This window comes from Phoenix dactylifera, chromosome 1 (assembly GCF_051530095.1).
Source record: "Phoenix dactylifera cultivar Ajwa chromosome 1, Ajwa_hap1_PhDact_Kaust_v1.1, whole genome shotgun sequence".
NCBI lineage: Eukaryota > Viridiplantae > Streptophyta > Magnoliopsida > Arecales > Arecaceae > Phoenix > Phoenix dactylifera.
The window spans coordinates 18,998,836-19,015,811 of record NC_143190.1 but is presented as its reverse complement, the minus strand read 5'-3'; the positions used below and the strand labels follow the sequence as shown (position 1 = coordinate 19,015,811).

The 16,976-nt window shown below is 37.1% G+C and overlaps 1 protein-coding gene across 2 annotated transcripts in view; it reads left to right on the top strand.

The window, feature by feature from the left end:
* The window catches only part of LOC103695544 (calcium-dependent protein kinase 17-like), a 37,070-nt gene extending 20,885 nt beyond the window's left edge, over positions 1-16,185 (top strand). The window contains exons 6-9 of one of the 2 annotated variants that reach the window (XM_039119027.3): positions 4,571-4,795; positions 4,885-5,017; positions 15,278-15,513; positions 15,643-16,185. In XM_039119027.3, the coding sequence (XP_038974955.3) occupies positions 4,571-4,795; positions 4,885-5,007 (348 nt within the window). In that variant the 3' untranslated portion in view covers positions 5,008-5,017; positions 15,278-15,513; positions 15,643-16,185. Of the gene's footprint in view, positions 1-4,554; positions 4,796-4,884; positions 5,018-15,277; positions 15,514-15,642 lie in introns of those variants that run through there. The other variant, XM_088721064.2, reaches the window with a different exon arrangement.
* Positions 16,186-16,976: the final 791 nt, after the last annotated feature.

Genomic DNA, 16,976 nt, shown 5'->3' with positions numbered 1-16,976 from the left:
GAGATGTTTCTATATTGTACCAATCGACACCAGACTAGGATGGGTCCCACTTTGTGGATTTAAACCCTTGTGACTCCGTGTCTATTCGCAAGGCATTCCATTTTCCATTTCCTTATTGCACAAGCTTTCTAGTTAAAGATGCACCAATAAAGGCAACCCTTACAAACTGAGGTTACTTATCAAGTGTGTTTTCCATTATTTAGTTAATGCCAAAAGTCAGATAGGTAAGAAGAATATCTTTTTCAACCATGGCTACATGAGAAATGACATGGCAACCCTTAGAGCAACACCTATTATGTTTCATTAGGATTGTTTTTTGTTTTTGTTGTAAGGTCCCATGTTGATAAGGTACCAAGCGAACCGGAACGACCATTAACAATAATAAAGAGAAAGAATAAATTAGAAAATCAGTGTCGCATGATGCCAAACCATCCCAAGCAAGGTTTACACTTTTAGTACTGGGTTTCGTATAGGTGCCGGTACAGTATGATATTGAACCGTATTGTGTTAGCATTGGTACAATATTTTTTTGCTTTTTTGTATGGTCAATTTTTTTGTTTTTGAAGATCATTTTATTGTTTTGTGGATGCTTAAATTAGGTTGTTTGCACTTATCTTAGAATAAAACAACATCGAATGAAAAATTGATTGTTATTCAATTTTTTACCTTCAAGATTAAAGCTATGGAGGATATTTTTGGTCATTTTCCTTGATGCATCAAATGCAGTCAAAAAGTCAAGGCCTCGTATTTTGTGCATATATGAATGAAAATCTTGGCTACCCTGTTTCTTAGTATTAAGATTATTTGCCAATTTTCCAGTTGTAAGCATCAAATCATTTAAATCATCTTACAAGTATGTGCTGAATGTTGATATATGCATGTTTATGTTAGCACATATCTTTTTTCCTGGTTGTGTTTTGTTAGCTTACGGTTCATTATTCAAACTATATAATTTATTTCATATTTCCCATTAATGATTTAAAGTTCTTGCCATATCTTTGTTTAGTATTATCTGATATAGTAAATGACATAATTTAGTTGGAAAGAGGAATGTTAGATATTACTTAAGACATAATATATATTAGTTACTCTAAGAACTATCTAGAGCAAGGTCGGCGGAACTGTCCCGAATCGCCCGATTCGGGGCGCCCCGACCTGTACCGACCATGGACCGGGACGATTCCGGCGACGAAAACGAGACCGGGGCTGGAGGGAGAGAAGACGAAGGAAGAAGAGGAAAAGAGAGAGAGAGCAGGGGAGGAAGAAAGAGGGAGAGGAAGGAAGGGAGAGGAAGGTCGAGGCTGGCTGGCGGAGGTTGGGGAGCCGCTGCATGAAGGAGGGAGTCGCGGAAGAGAGGCTCGCTCTGGTCCCTTGTTTTGTTCGAAACAGGGGCCGGAGGGGCTTTTTTATTTTTGGAGTTTTTAAGTGAAAGTTGACAAACCTATTGCCGACTTTACTTATTTTTTTTAAATAAAAAAAATTAAGTAAAGTCGGCAATTGGTTTGCCGATTTTCACCTAAAAATCTCAAAAATAAAAGGGCCCCCTCTGACCCCTATTTAATTCGAAACAGGGGACCAGAGTGGAGCCCTTCTTCCGCGGCTGCCCGGTCTCCACTTCCTCCGCGCGGCGGTTCTTCTGCCTCTGCTGGCCACCCTCGGCTTCCCCCTTCTCTCTTTCTTTTTCTCTCTCGTTCTCTCTCTTTTCTACTTCTTCTACTGTGTTGGTACATGCCCAACACGGCATGACGCGGGCCCGTACTGACTCGTGCCGCCGGGCAACTGGTATAGTGCCCGGTATCAGTTTTGCCGACCTTGATCTAGATGAACCGATGCATTTGGTTGCAGAAATATATAGACATTGACTTGCTATAGGACCTTTTTGTTTCACTGATATTAATTTTATCTTGAAGATTTGTTGTGCTTATTTGTATACTTTGCAGCATGAGTGGACATGACACCCAAGGGTCTAGTTATTGTCTTGCTCCTAGGCTTTTGGTTACGCCTCTTAGTATCTATCTTTAATTGACCAATCAATATTTACTAGAGAGGTACTGGTCTAGCAAATTCGCGGGTGAAGACTTTGACAAGCAAATACTTGATTTTATTTCCATCTTGTGAGCGAGGGTACAAGTGAATGGGATTTAGAGGTGTTCGCCATATCTTTCTATAAATTTTCCATCGAGATAGTGTTAAATTTTAGCCCAGTTTCTATATTTGTAGTTGAATAATTGTAGCACGTTTCTTACTATCGTGTCTTATTTCTATTATGATTTTGTATTGAGTTTAATGCTCAAATTAGGGGTTACGTCCTATATAAGCACTTAAAGTTACAAAAGTACCGAAAAATTAATTTTGATTCAGATTAATGTAGAATCCTACTAGGGTTACCAGTTTTGGGCCAAATATAGGCATAAAAATGAACCAATAAAGGAGAAGAATGAAGAGAAAGGAGGGGATTATACTTGATTTGACTTCTATTCAGGCTCAAAATTGGCAAAAGAACCCTCTTCTCTGAATTTTCATAGCAAAACCCACTCCCTATTTCAAGAAAAGAGAGGAGAAGGCTACAGATGCTTTCTCTGTTATTAAGATCAGTGAGGGGACGAACCGGTCTGAGCGAAACTGAACCGGGTTGGTATCCTTGATCCCAAGTGTTAAGACAGATATGTTCACGTCCATTCCAACCAGGACAGGTCAGGATGGACCTGGAAAGATCTGCTCAAGAGAGACTCAAGGTCCTGGATGCACTCAGGATCCATTCTCTCTTTGACACGTTCTGGTTGTTGGGATGGACCAAGACAGACCTAGGACAAACCAGGTTCTTAAACCTTGATTTATTCAACATTTATACTGTTTTAAGTGTGTAAACTAGGGAGCATATCTGCATATTCATTGTAAAGGATTTTTATAGATTAAAATGTAATATTTTTGATATGTAATTTATCATTTTATTGTCACACCAACCCATTATTTTTTTTATCTTTTTTTTTTTAATTTTTTGTATTATTTCTTTTGATCTTATACTCTGTTATTTTTGTTATCAACTATTCCTTGTCCAATTTGCTTGTGGAATAATTGAGTAAAAGGTGTTCTTGTCAATTTGAATGTCATAAACTAATCTTACACTTAATTTTAGGATATTCCGTTCATATAAAAAGAATAATTCTTCATACTAGATGAAGTTGAGTTTCAACAACTAAGTATTCACACTATATTCCTACTTCGATTTTGGCCCTTCGATTTTGTTTCTGACCATTATCTTAAATCTTAATTAACTAGCTTTATAACATTTGTGTAACAATGACTTTATGGATTGGAGGATTCTTTTAACTTATCAAAATTTGAGATGGCTACAACGATCTCTATTTGATGGTTACCATAGGAGAGTTTGGTTTTTTCTTGGGCCTTAGAAAATCATGCTATTTTAGGATAGATAATACTCTGAAAGTAAATTGGCCTTTCTACAGACTGGTTAAGTTGTGTCTTTTTTGTGCTGGATAGGTCACCTGTTGATTTATATAGATAAATAATAAAAGTGAAAAGAAAAGTAAAGGAAAATATAAGTGTAGAAGAAAAACCACTTAATGGAATAGGGACTGATCCTTGATTATTTTGAAATGAAACTTCTGCACTAAGTTGCCAGTCTATCCTTTTATGAGTTATAGGGGCTCGACTCATGAAGGCTGCAAATTGAAGTCCTTTTCAAAGTCATTATGGATAAAGGGAAGAAGAAATTTAGGAACACCCTATATCTCCTCATCTTGAATCACACAATTTTAAGATACATCGTACAGTGAAAAAACCCCCTCATCTGCTTGGTTGATAGCTCTGTCGTAATCTCATCTATGGTCAAAGCCTCTATGTCCTAAGAGAGCTTTCTTGCTCGAAGCATTTAACAAAATTACAGAAGATGCTCTTTTCAACATATTCAGGCTCTATTAATATTCCAAATCTGGCTTCAGTCTGAAATACTACTCCTTCCCATCATTACCTTCTCCAGAAAATAAGATGCTAAATAGAGTTTCATTATATAAAAAATTTTAAACTCGTATAGTAACTAAATGCTTTTACTTGGTTATATCCCTATCCAGTAATGCAATGCTTCTTTGGACATTTTGAAATATTATTTTCGTGCAGTGGTGAATGTGTGGTCCTTCACTCTGTTAGCCAATGGAATTCTGTCCAAATTGAACAGCCTCTTCCAGGTCATCTTCCCCATGATTTCAGTGGGCTAAAACTATAGCTATTTTAAAAAAAGTTTTTGTCTGAAGTCAAATTCCTTCCATGTTGGTGCTATTTATTAACAGCGTTTACTCTTTTCATGGAATGAAGCAAAAAATCATGTTACCCATCAATGGGTCAATTCATGTGTACTACGCTAATATCTATCAGCATCCATATTTGCATTCCCTCCATCTTTCTTTTAGTATTTGTTATCTTTTCATGTGCTATCGCTTTCAAGTTTTGTCCCCATCTACTTTTTAGTGCACTGCAAGCTTTCTTTTAGTTTATACATGAAACTATCCTGTTTCACTATTCTGATACTTTTTTTAGTAAATAAAATTTGCAGGCAGATATTGACAACAGTGGAACTATTGATTATGGGGAATTTATAGCTGCAACCCTGCATCTAAACAAGATCGAGAGAGAGGATAAACTTTTTGCAGCTTTCTCATATTTTGACAAAGATGGGAGTGGTTACATTACTCAAGATGAACTCCAAAAAGCCTGCGAGGAGTTCGGCATAGGAGATGTCCGTCTTGAAGATGTTATTCGAGAAATAGATCAGGATAATGTGAGTGTTATCAAATTGTGCACGTGAAGATTTGAATTTGTATTATATTTGAATTTTTTTCTGTTTTTTTTTTTGATATTTTGTCACAGGATGGACGGATTGACTATAATGAGTTTGTGGAAATGATGCACAAAGGAAATGCTGGTTTTGGAAAGAAGGGTGTGCAAAATAATTTAAGCTTTGGTCTTAGGGAGGCACTGAAGCTTGGCTAAAAGTGATTAGGTATACTTTCAATTTTCTTTTCTTTTCCCCTTTATCTTTAATTCTATAGGTTTACAATGGCTCATAGATTGGTAGTCCTTCATATAAAAGACATGACCTTTTCTATATGTATTTACTTATAAATAGGTCATGCATCCATGCCTTTCTCGTACAAAAAGATCCTTCTTGTTGATTGATATGTTCATCCTCATTGTATTGATAATCACCGGAGCAAACCTCATAGTAGAAGGAAAGACAGAAAAAAAAAGAAATATTTTGTTCCTTAGCATTAAGAATTCTCCTGAATGTATTGAATGATTGCTAAAAAGACATTAAATGGTGGTTAATGGATCTGAATTTGGTGCTGTAGGGAGCAGTGATGAGCTCCAAAACTATTTGTTTTTAACGAAAATTTCTTTCACACTTTATTATATGCCAGTGGTAGATATTTATAGGAATAAGGACAAATGCTCTTTTTTCAACTAAATTAAATTTGACACTGACAAGTAAAATATAATGGTGCATATTTATAGCATCAGTATGAATTTCTCTCTCTCACTGGCAATTTTCATGTTGCATCTTTAAAGCTAGGAATTGCCCTAGTGAGGACATGCCAGTCGACTTATATTTCATTATGTGAGTCATATTTTTCTTTTACTTGTCACTGATATCAGATAACAGAATGCAATGCTCTTTATTCCAAATAATAGCAACTTAGATGTAGGTCAATCAAATAATAGCACATTTTGTATTGTGATTATTCCGGGCATACTCACAGCCGTATGTAGTGAGGCGCTGGTACAACAAAAAATTTTTTTTATTGGTTTCTTGAGTTTCTATGGTATGCCAGCTAACTTAAGAACATCTTCTGCAATTCTGCATCATTCTCATATTGGAATTATTTGCAATCTGTTCATAGATATTATAGGTTGGCTGCCCGCGTTCCGGTATGGTGTGGATATGGATCTAATGGAGGGAACAGTTAGGCAAGGATCAAGAATAGTTTTAACAGTGATCATTGCTTCTGAGAACTGTTTTCAATATTAGTGAAGTAGCCATTGTTAATTGTTCCTTGGAGTAGTGCAGCACCCTGAACCTTCTAGAAAACCATTGCTCAACGCGGCCACCTCTTCAATGTTGTAGATAATTCTGTTGATCCAAACCTCAGTAACAGGAATCTTCCATTATGGTGGCACGTGCTCTTTAGAGTCTGCTCGGAAACTCATTCCCATACCCACTTCCTAAGTATTTCTTATTAACTTTTTTATGAGCTTCTTCCTGTTTCAGTTTTTGGGAAGCCCCTCTTTTTTTTCAATTAGCTTAGGAAAGGTCCGGGAGGAATGACTTTCGAGAAAAACGACACCTGTAGCTAACTTGCTAGATGTTAACTTTAGAGTACCTCTTACGATGTTGATAGAAGTAGAAAATATGAGGGTAATTCCTTTTTTTCCTTTCTTGAGGTACCCATGGTGAGTGGAAGTCTCTTTTGCCCTAACATGCTTATGTTCCTTTGTCAAATCAAAGGAGAATTCCTTGGATTTGGAATGTTTGAAACCATAACAAGGCTCAACGTGCAAATGCATATTGATTATGGAGAAAGGGTAGAAGGTAGTCATCTTAGTTGGACAGCAATTGTGGCGACATATAGGGAAGAAATTAGCAAATCATTCCAAAGATATCTAGAATTGTCTTCATCATGGAAGGTAGTACCATCTCGAACTGTTCGATTTGGGGTGTACCAAACTGTACTGGCTGCAGATCGGTACAGTTCTGCCCTTTGGTTTAAGAAATCCGGAGAGGGAAGGGGAGAAGGAGATGGAGACAGAGGAAAAGAGAGGGAGGGAGGGAGAGGGAGAGGCGGAGGGAGGTGGAGGAAGGCCGGAAGCCCTCTGATCCCTTGTTTTGAACAAAACAGGGGCTTGGGTTGGCCTTTTTTAATTTTTCTATTTCGAAATAAAGTTATTTCAAAACTAAAAAAAATAGGCCAACTTAGGCTCCTGTTTTGTTCGAAACAAGGGATCGGAGGGCTTTTAGCCTCCCTCCCGACCTCCCTTCCTCTCCCTCTCTCTCTTCCTCCGTCCCTCTCCCTCTCCTTCTCCCTCCCTCTCTCTCTTCCTCTTTTGTCCTTCTCCCTCTCCCCTTCCCTCTCCGGCTCCCCCTTTGTTGGTATACCGTGAGCAGCATGGCATAGTACCATACCGTACTGTACCGCCGGGCAATTGGTATGGGTCTTGGTATCGGTACTGCCAACCTTGGTCTTCAGCTTGCTTTCATGTGGGCATATTACAAGATTAGAAGGCTCTTTTGAGATGGGAGTATATTCCTTGTTGGAGGACAGTTCTACTTTGAGTTCACATTTGGCTGCAAAACTTTAAACTTAGCAAAATTTTTTTCCGATCTCTCAAGGGTGTTCTCTGAAGGAAAGTTGCTTGTTATACAATTTTAAGAAAGTTGGTACAAGTATGTTCGTTGGACAGTTTTAAGAAAGTCGAGACAAGTATGCTTGCAATACAGATTTATTCTGAAACATAATAGCAATGGAAGAGAAAGGACATATTGATATCTTTGACATGCAACTTTCAGCAATGTTTTGGTTCCTTGTGTTTGATGTGAATAATATCTTTGGTCTTGATTCTTTCAGTCCTATTTTTGAACATGAAATTATTTTGCAGATTTCATTTGACATTTGTAGATAAGTTGAATTCATAATGTTGTTTTCATGTATGCATCAAAAGAATTTTAATATGTGGTTGCAGTATAAATTTAACTTGATGAAATTCATTAGCCTTACATGATGTCTTGGAATGACATGTAATGAACAACAACCTTGTTATATATTTGACAGAAAGTTGTGACGATCTTGTTCTCTAAAGAGATATCATGTAGTAGCTGTCTTGACATTTGGATAAGTCACTTTTTGGTGACTTACATCATAATAAAAGTCCTTAATGGTGGGATGGAGAGGTATCATCATGATGGCATTTGACCTGCCATTGACTGGATAAAGGATCTGCATCTACATTGAATCCCAAGTGCTCTATGAATTTACTGCTGGAACCTCAACCTCAGGAATTCAATCTTGTATTTACTAGCCTATGCATGTGTATTGCGCATGGTCATGTAAAATGACATTTTTGCTACTTAGATATTGTCCTAGAATTAAAACAGATAATGTTTGTTTATGTTGACATATTGGCTCAATTATATCAAGTGAAAACTATATGGAAATGAAAAAGATGTGAGATTCTTCATTAGTTTGATATAATATGACATTTTAAACAACCACAAGCTTGAGAAAGACTAATGCTAGACTTTGACCCAATTATTGTAGCCTTCCTTTTTAGTGAAGGGTACATAACATGCCACTGTATATAAAATCATCTAAGTGTCAAAAGCGATTACTTATTAAGTCTTGTAATGATGTATTTGTTTATAAATTGTTTGATGTTTATTTGTGATTATTATCTGTTGCAACTTAGGTGTCGTTTGGTATGGGATGATGACCCCAAGATCAACGGTGATGTGGGTGGAGGTGATCGCATCACTATGTTTGGTTGCAGTGATTCTACATGGCAATGATTCCAAATCACCCCCACTCTTACAATCACCACTTAACCCAATGATGTTAAACCCATCCTTAAGGATAGGTTTCCAAGATCATCTTAGGGCAGTGATGTTGGGCTGAAATATGGGAACAAAAATGCCCCTCAGTTCAGTAGAAAAAATTGGGCCAACGCCCCTCTAATCTCTAGAAAAAGTTCTTCTAGATGGGAAGGCTTTGATAATCCCATAAAAAAATTTCTTCTACTTGGGAAGGATTGATAATCCCTTGAAGTTACTTTGATAGTTCTTTTTTAATTTTCGATCTTGTTGAATTGGTTTGGAATGAGGGGTTTTGATAATTTGTTCTTTGTTCATATATGTTTTCCTATGATTTATTTGAGAATTCTATTTAATAGTTGAAAAATATATGGAATATATCGGGGGTAGCTTTGGTAATACATGGTCAGTGATCTTGGATTCTCATGGCATCCCAAATAAGTTAATTATGGATATGTGGGGATCGTTAATTACTAGAACATAGCAAACCAAATGCGGCGATCTTAGATCATCAAGGATCATCAACAGTGGTCTAAGATCATCATAGTGACCCCACTTAGGTCACCAAATGCCACCTTAATTTATGAATCCTAATTATTGGCAATCGCATAGTCATGACAATGAGCTAGAGACTCATATCGTAAGAATTTGTTACATTATTAAGCAAAAATAGCAGAATGCATAAAATATAAGTTTTGTCAATTCTATTACTAAGAAGGAAAGGCTATTATTTAACACAGTGCTTAGAAGTTTTGAGAATGCCCATAAATTAAACCAGACTCAATATGTTTTTCATTTTATTTTGTGATATGGTAATATCAGAAAGAGAAGAAATCAAAGTAAACAAATCAGAAGGCAAGAACATTGTAATTAGGTAGACCAAACACTCTTAATAATCAAAGTCAATTGAACTTGATTTAGTGGTAGTAGTAATGTAAATTCAATTTAATGAGTTCTGGAGATATTTCAGAATCATAAGTGTATGACCTAGAAGTTCATGTATTGGCATGTTTCATCGAGGTTTAATCGCGAGCTCTTAGATTGCACGAGCTGCTTAATTTTTTGAAGACAAACAGCACATGGAATCTTTGAGCTGATTCAGAAGTGTAGCTCAGATAAGTTGATACATATTGAGCTTTCGAAACTAAAGCTAGCTTCTCAATCATAAACCAGATATGAGGTTAAATAATTTAGAACTAGTATCATTGCTGATAAATAAATGTAGAAATTACTTGAGGGAAATACACATGAATAAAATTTCTCACCACATTTTGAAGGCAATCAAGTGACTTTTGAAGGATTATCTGAATTTAGTGTAGTTGCATGGGAGTTCACGGAGCATCCAAAAAGATAACAATAAATCTTGGCAAGATTCACCTTTCTGTTGTGTACAGTCCCATACTGGGCGTTCCATATTGTACCGGTATCAAACTCAATACACTGAGTTGACCCGATATCGACACTGTACAAGCAAGGTACGTGTATAGGATCCGGTATTGAGATGGCGAACCTTGATCTTGAGATTTTATATATATGATATAGGTTCCAAGGCTTGGAATGAGGTAAGAACAATATAACTCATAATTGAGTGATGCTAAAGGTCCCAATTCCACATCAACGAATTATTGATTCCCTGTATGAAACGAAAGTGCTGCAGATCAGCCAGTCCGTGCATCGTATTTTCTAGTCGAGCAGATGATTACCAAGTAAACTAGCATCTCAAGTGGTCATCTGGTCAATAGCTTGAAGAACAAAGTAGTATGACCTGTTGTTTGAAAGAGGACGGCCATGGTTGTTGAACAAAACACAACTGCAAGCATGCCTATTTGAGTTGAAATGCCAGTTACAAGAAAATAAGTTCCAAACCATATAGTAGTTTTGGCCATAACTGTAACAATGATTTGTTAGGCAAATTGGAAAATAGGAATTAGTGGAGGAAAATCCCAAATTGCATTGACAAAAGAGGGATGGGTGAAAATAAGTTGTACCACCTATGTTTGTTTCTAAACAACTAGCAATATATCTACTTGACTGTTACATAAGGCATTAAAGCAACCATCTTTACGTTTGTGATGAATAAGTGTGCTTCTGTTTTCCTGGATGAACTTTTTGTATCTCTCTTATTTGTTTAGACACCAATGGTCATAAATGTAAATATACAGAAAGTCTATTTATGAAAAATCAAAAGACCAATCTTAACCCATTTGTATGGTTGTCCTTCAATATTGTGTGCTTTTGCTTGTGCCAGTTCAGCTTGACCGTCAAAGCTAATATTGAAATTATATAGAGAGCATCTCTATTAACAGCTTTTCTATACTCTCTTTTGCATATGCTTGACAGAGTTAAAAAAGAGGTCAGTTCAATGAAAAAGAAAGCACCATGAGTCATATCCTAAGCATCTGTTGAGGGAAAACCATAGTTTAGGTAAACTTAGTAGAAAGTGGGTGTTTACAAACATGGTCGCCATTAGAAAGATGTACTATGAATTATAATCCTAATTTTAAGCTGTATAAAAGCATGTTAGAATTTATAATAACACTTGCATCCTGATATGCATAACACTAGTACTCTGCAAAACAATCCCATCTGTGCAGTGATGGATATCTCTTTCATAAGTGACTTGTGTATGTTTTTCTATTATGGCATGCAATTGCCTTGGGTTCTTGTGAGGAGCTGAAGCAATCAATGGAGGGAAAGCACATCATATGTGGTCCTTACGCCTTTCCCATCATTTATACAATGCATTTTAATGTCTTTTTCTTCTATATAAGCTTAAATACAAGTGAAGGTGGGAAATATAATATACATCACAATAACACCTTCCATGGAGGAGGTGCCAACTTATCAAGTTGATGAAGTCTTTTGGTGGTTATACTAGAAATCCAACCCGCCTTCACTAGGGTTTGTATTTAGGCATACTGCGCCCATTTCTGGAGCCCATTACCAACAATCCTCTTCTTCCAAAAATTAACACTTTTTATGGGGACACATTGGAACCAACCTCTAGTTTACCTAGTCACAAGAACATACTACTATAACTAAAGCATGTGATTAGTGGGAAAGATGCCATACATGATCAACTAAGGTTCAAACAGCATCTGAAATAATGTTATAGCAGCTTTTGGTTTCATGCCCCTCCCATTACATTATGTATGGATACACATGTTTATATAATATATATGTCTTTGTGTATATCGGGGATCTACATAATGCTATTACTGCATTTATAGAACAGTTAGTATCATGGTCTACTATGCTGGTACCGGGCACCGTACCGGTTTTCTGGCGGCACGAGTCAGTACGGGCTCACGTCGTGCTGTGCCGGTCCTGTAACGACACAGGTGATTGTGGGAGAGAGGAAAAGAGAGAACGAGCGGAGGAGGGAGGGAGAGGGAGAGGAAGGGAGGCCGGCGGAGGCCAGCTACTGCCGGTGCTGGTGCAAGTGGCGGAGGTCGCGGTCGGGCCTCTATTTTGTTTGAAATAAGGGTCCAACTGTTAAATAATTTTGCGATTTTTTTAATTTTGCGATTTTTAAGTAAAGTCAGCAAGCGATTTGCCGGCTTTACTTAAAAATCGCAAGATTTTTAGTTGTTTCGAACGAAACAGAAGTCCGACCACGACCTCCGCTACCTGTACCAGCGTCGACAGTAGCCGGCCTCTGCCAACCCTATGCCGGCCTCCCTCCCTCTCCCTCCCCCACTCGTTCTCTCTTTTCTTCTCTTTCATTCTCCTCTCCCTCCAACGACCATGTCTCGGTTGCTTAGCCGAAACCGTCTCGGTCCGCCACCGGTACGGCTCGGGATGCCGCGAACCGGATGGCTCAGAATGCCCCAATCGAACCGGTTCCGCCGACCTTGGTTAGTATCTTCTTCTACTCTATCAACCATGTCCAAAGCAAATAATCATTCTATATTCCCATCATTTTCAATATTTTCCATTACTATGACTAACAATAGCTGCTATAATAACCAGCATTTTTCCTAGTAAATCTGGTTGATAGTTGACCAGGTAAAAATTGATCCTCATTTGGGGATATTACTGTTATTAAAACATTGCAATTAACTTTCCCAGTAATATGATCTAAAAAAACATGTGATATGCAAAACTTAGTTAGAGAAAAGCTTAAAGAGAAATGACATCATTCACATTTCACAACCTTCACTTTTGTGTTGTTGATCAGAAACTCATAAATGCCATCTCCCATGGGAACATTTTAAGTTTGTGGAGAGAAACATTTAACCGGCAGCCCTTTAATGAATCAGTAATAAATTGTGGAAAGTGAGGCAATTATGATTTTGTGGGCGAGGGAGATGGGCCTTTGGGAACCTAGCTTAAATCTTTCATAAATCAATGATGTCAGTACGAGTAAAAGCCTATTTAATGGCAAGGATTCAAGTAACGATATTGTGCCTGTGCCAATCAGGTGTTAGCATGATACTTTTATCATGTTATACTGTGGTGATATTTGGCAAAAGTCAGCACGGAGATATTGTAAGTGTCTGAAGAGAGATACAACTGCATGCTAAGATATATTAGATCATCATTTTTTAAACATAAACTAATTTTAATTGCTTATTATTATCTATATTGTGTTGAGGATATAAACTAGAATCATATATCATCTTAAATAATATAAATTATATAGTTTCTAGGAATTTGTCATGTGGACTAACATGACTCAATTATGCTTGTATAAAAATCACACAAAAAGTCCGGAGAACTCGTGATAAAGCTATGACAACAATGCAAGTATATTTAAAAATAACAAGTACATTGTACATGTTTTGTACGTATTGCTACTCTTCTGATGTTTTAATCTTATTGTTAATACTGTTGGAAGCTTATATATCGCTATTATTTTATCAAGTTTATATAATCTTTGTTTTCTGATGTAGTATTTTGGTAAGAGCTGGAAAAAAACACTGTTATTGTCACTGAGGGTCCGAGCTTGCACCACTATATATTGGTTTGTACTAGGATATATTGGTTTGGTGCCATATCCATGCATGCCAATATGCCGCTACATTGATTATTATAAATGGTAAACAGGTAGACACCCCTATATCATGTCAATTAACTGCTGATGGGTACCATAGATATCATACGGCAGGAATGGACACCTAAATCTTTGTTTTATTATCATACATGTTTTAAGTGTTCCAATGGTATGACAGACTATTGCTAGGAATGGTTGTCAGACAAGCTCTTTCCTCTGAATGTTGCCCTTGCCCTCAGTCACTTTTCATGGCTTGGTCCAGATATCTTTTGTGATTTGATCATTTTTCTGATGTATTATTTGAAGTTCTACTCAAATTTATCTGGGAGATTGATGCTATTGTTATGGTTGTTTCACAATCTTTTATTAAGAGTGCTTTTATCTTCATTCTGCATGGACAATTTATTGAATAGGTTTCTCTTCTTGTAAAGATGCGCAGAAAAATTGAAACCTCAGACAGAAAACAGTTGGATTGTACTAATGGTGACTGCAGATTGAATAGGTTTGACTGATATGAATCAAATTGAAGTTTCTTAATGTGTCATTTTCTTTCCTTGAGGAAAAATTTTGATTAGAGGATGGTCTGTAAAAAGCTCGAACATTCATGTGTATCATGAAATTTTGGAGACGGTGTATGAATTTATAATTTTGATATTTGAGAAACATTGGATCTGTGAACCGGATGAATAGCTAGTTTAATATACTTATGGGTTTTTGGTACAGTATCTGAGTTACAGTTTATCTCGGAAATACATTTCTGTAGAGTTTACAATTATTATACATATAAAAGTGATATGTGATACTTTTAAAAAAAACTGAGGTTTTAGGGTCAGTGGTCTTATTGATCTGTCCTTTTTCTCTTCCTATCCAACTGGAAGATTCATGTCAAATTTCCTATCTGCATGTGGGTATCATATGGATTCAGTTGCTTGGCATCCAAACACTCCTTTGTGGTCTTGCTAGTATGGTGGTTTTTTCATCTTCTCTGTTTTCTTGCTTTTTCTAATTGTGCTTAAATCAAGTACTCTAGCTGAAGGTTTCCTAAAATTACAACTGCTTTCAAATTTGTTTTCTTCTTTATTTTTCCCTTATCAAAGTTGAATAAAAAGGTCCTTTTTAATCTTTTTTTAGGGAAAAAATGATAAATGTCCTGTGTTCCTGATTCTATCCTCAAAAAACATCTATAGATGGCTTAGGAATTTTCCTGTGGTACTTTGGAACCTCAATTCTGTTTTCTACTAGTTTCCTAACCTCCAAAAGTTTTTGGTTGATGGCTATGCTCTCCATGTCCCAACTGTCACGACACCCTGCTTAAAGTAATGGAACTCACTGTTAGATTTCCAATACTCAGATGTCTATAGAATGAGGTCAAAAGAGATCTTATGTGCATGTGATTTGACTGATAAAAACACGGATTTAAAAATCTGTCAAGGATGAAGGTCCATAAGGATGTAGCTTTCTCAAAATATTCTGTTGCATCCTGTTTGGCCTCGAGTTTCAGTCCTGACTCTCAGTCTTTAACTAATGGCCGAGAGGTGCTATTCTAGCTAGAGAAAATTTGTGTTAGTAATAGAACTGGCTGCATCGTCCATTCATATGTCATCAGATTTACTATGATATTTTAAGTCCCAATTAACTATGAAATGCAGTATCTCATTTTCTCATTTTTCTGGGTGCTTGTGCAGGTGTAAATATTTAATTGTTGGAGAAGAGTGGTTTTCACATAACATGAGCAGATTTGCCAGCAAGTGAAGAACACATCTCATGTTGTTCTTTTTCAGCAAATATGCACCTAATAGATATTTATTTTTCAACCAGGGCTCATGTGCGGTATGATGTTGTCAACATTTTGAGATTTCAATCAGGGACCTTGTGTGGTGGGATGCTAACACAAATTGAAGGGGGAACCCACTTGAAATTGGTATGCATCACTCTCATTAGATGAATGTGCTGATAGCTATTCAATGCATAAAAAGCAATCTGCTGCCGGTGTTCCATGTAAATAAATATTATCAAGCTTGCACCTGATCCTCTATATCTTTTATTACAGGAATGCCAAGGCCTAGCCATCCACCATGATTTACAAGTGACCTTAGCATGCAGAATGTAAAGATTAGACGGATATGTTATTATTTTGACTGCTGTAAATCCTGGATCCACTCACAAGAGCCCCCAATCACAATGGGACTGAACATACCTCCATTCATTTTTTGTTCAAGATAGAATTACTTTGATATGCCTATCCTGAAATCCCATCATTGCACAATCTTACCTCCAATGCCCACCATCCTGGTAGTGCATTCTCCTTTTGTTTCCAGATTCCCTCCAGGATGGATCCATTACTGAGCTCCCCACTTTCACTAGCAAATGACTTCTTTCTAGGCTTTGCTTTCAAATTTTCATGTACACGTACGTAAACATTGTATTCTGGAGTTGTTGTTTTGAGAAGTGCTTTTGTGCTGATGAGTCGCAGCGGACATTGTAATTTATGCAATGATTAAGAGTATATATACAACTTTCAGAGAGGTTCAAAACTTTCAGGGAAGCACTGAACTATGTTATTTTCATGATAATATTCTTGTTACTGCATTAATGATTTTGTAAGTTTATGATTCCAGTCTAATTCAGATTGATACATCCAAGACACTACTGTATATTTGACATGCATGATCCCACAATGAAACAGCAACTGATAGAGGTACTTGGAGGGCATGCTATTTGCTCTCCTATAGTTCAACAGCTCCAGTGAAAGTATTCATGTACTCTTCTGATTAACATAATGGTCCCTATGGAGCCCTGGCTGTAGCTGCCTGCCTTACACCAACAGGAAGCACATCTATGGTTCAAGTTAACTTGCTTTATGCTCATCTAATAATTTCTAATTAGGGGGAGAACTTAATTGATGGGGTCTTAAATTTCTGAGTGTTGCATGTAGCTGGCTCGTCCTTGCTGAGAGTCATCATGACTGGTTTTGGTGCAGCTTACTTGGGCTAGGTTGATCCTGGTTTTGAAAGTCAACTTGCAAACTTTATTCCTCAAATCTCCTCAACCTTCTTGTCCAATTGATAGGCTTCCTTCAGGCTTTAGGTTTGGGTCTTGACTTTCTTGGTGGAGTCTTGCAAAACCAACCTGCTGGTTTGGGTTCTCATTGAAACGAGATCGAAGTATGAGCTCATTTAAGCCTTCGTAGTACTCCTCTCCTGATCCGATTCCTCGCGTGAGTCGAGTATCTGAATGCCGACGTTCTAGGAGTAGTCTGAGAATGTTGGATCCGCCAACTTCTGCCTCTTCTAAGACCGTATTGCATTGAGCCTGTTGCCATAGCAAGCCTAGATGTCTTCTAAGCTAGCTGACTATGTTTTCTATGAAGGACTCATAATTTGA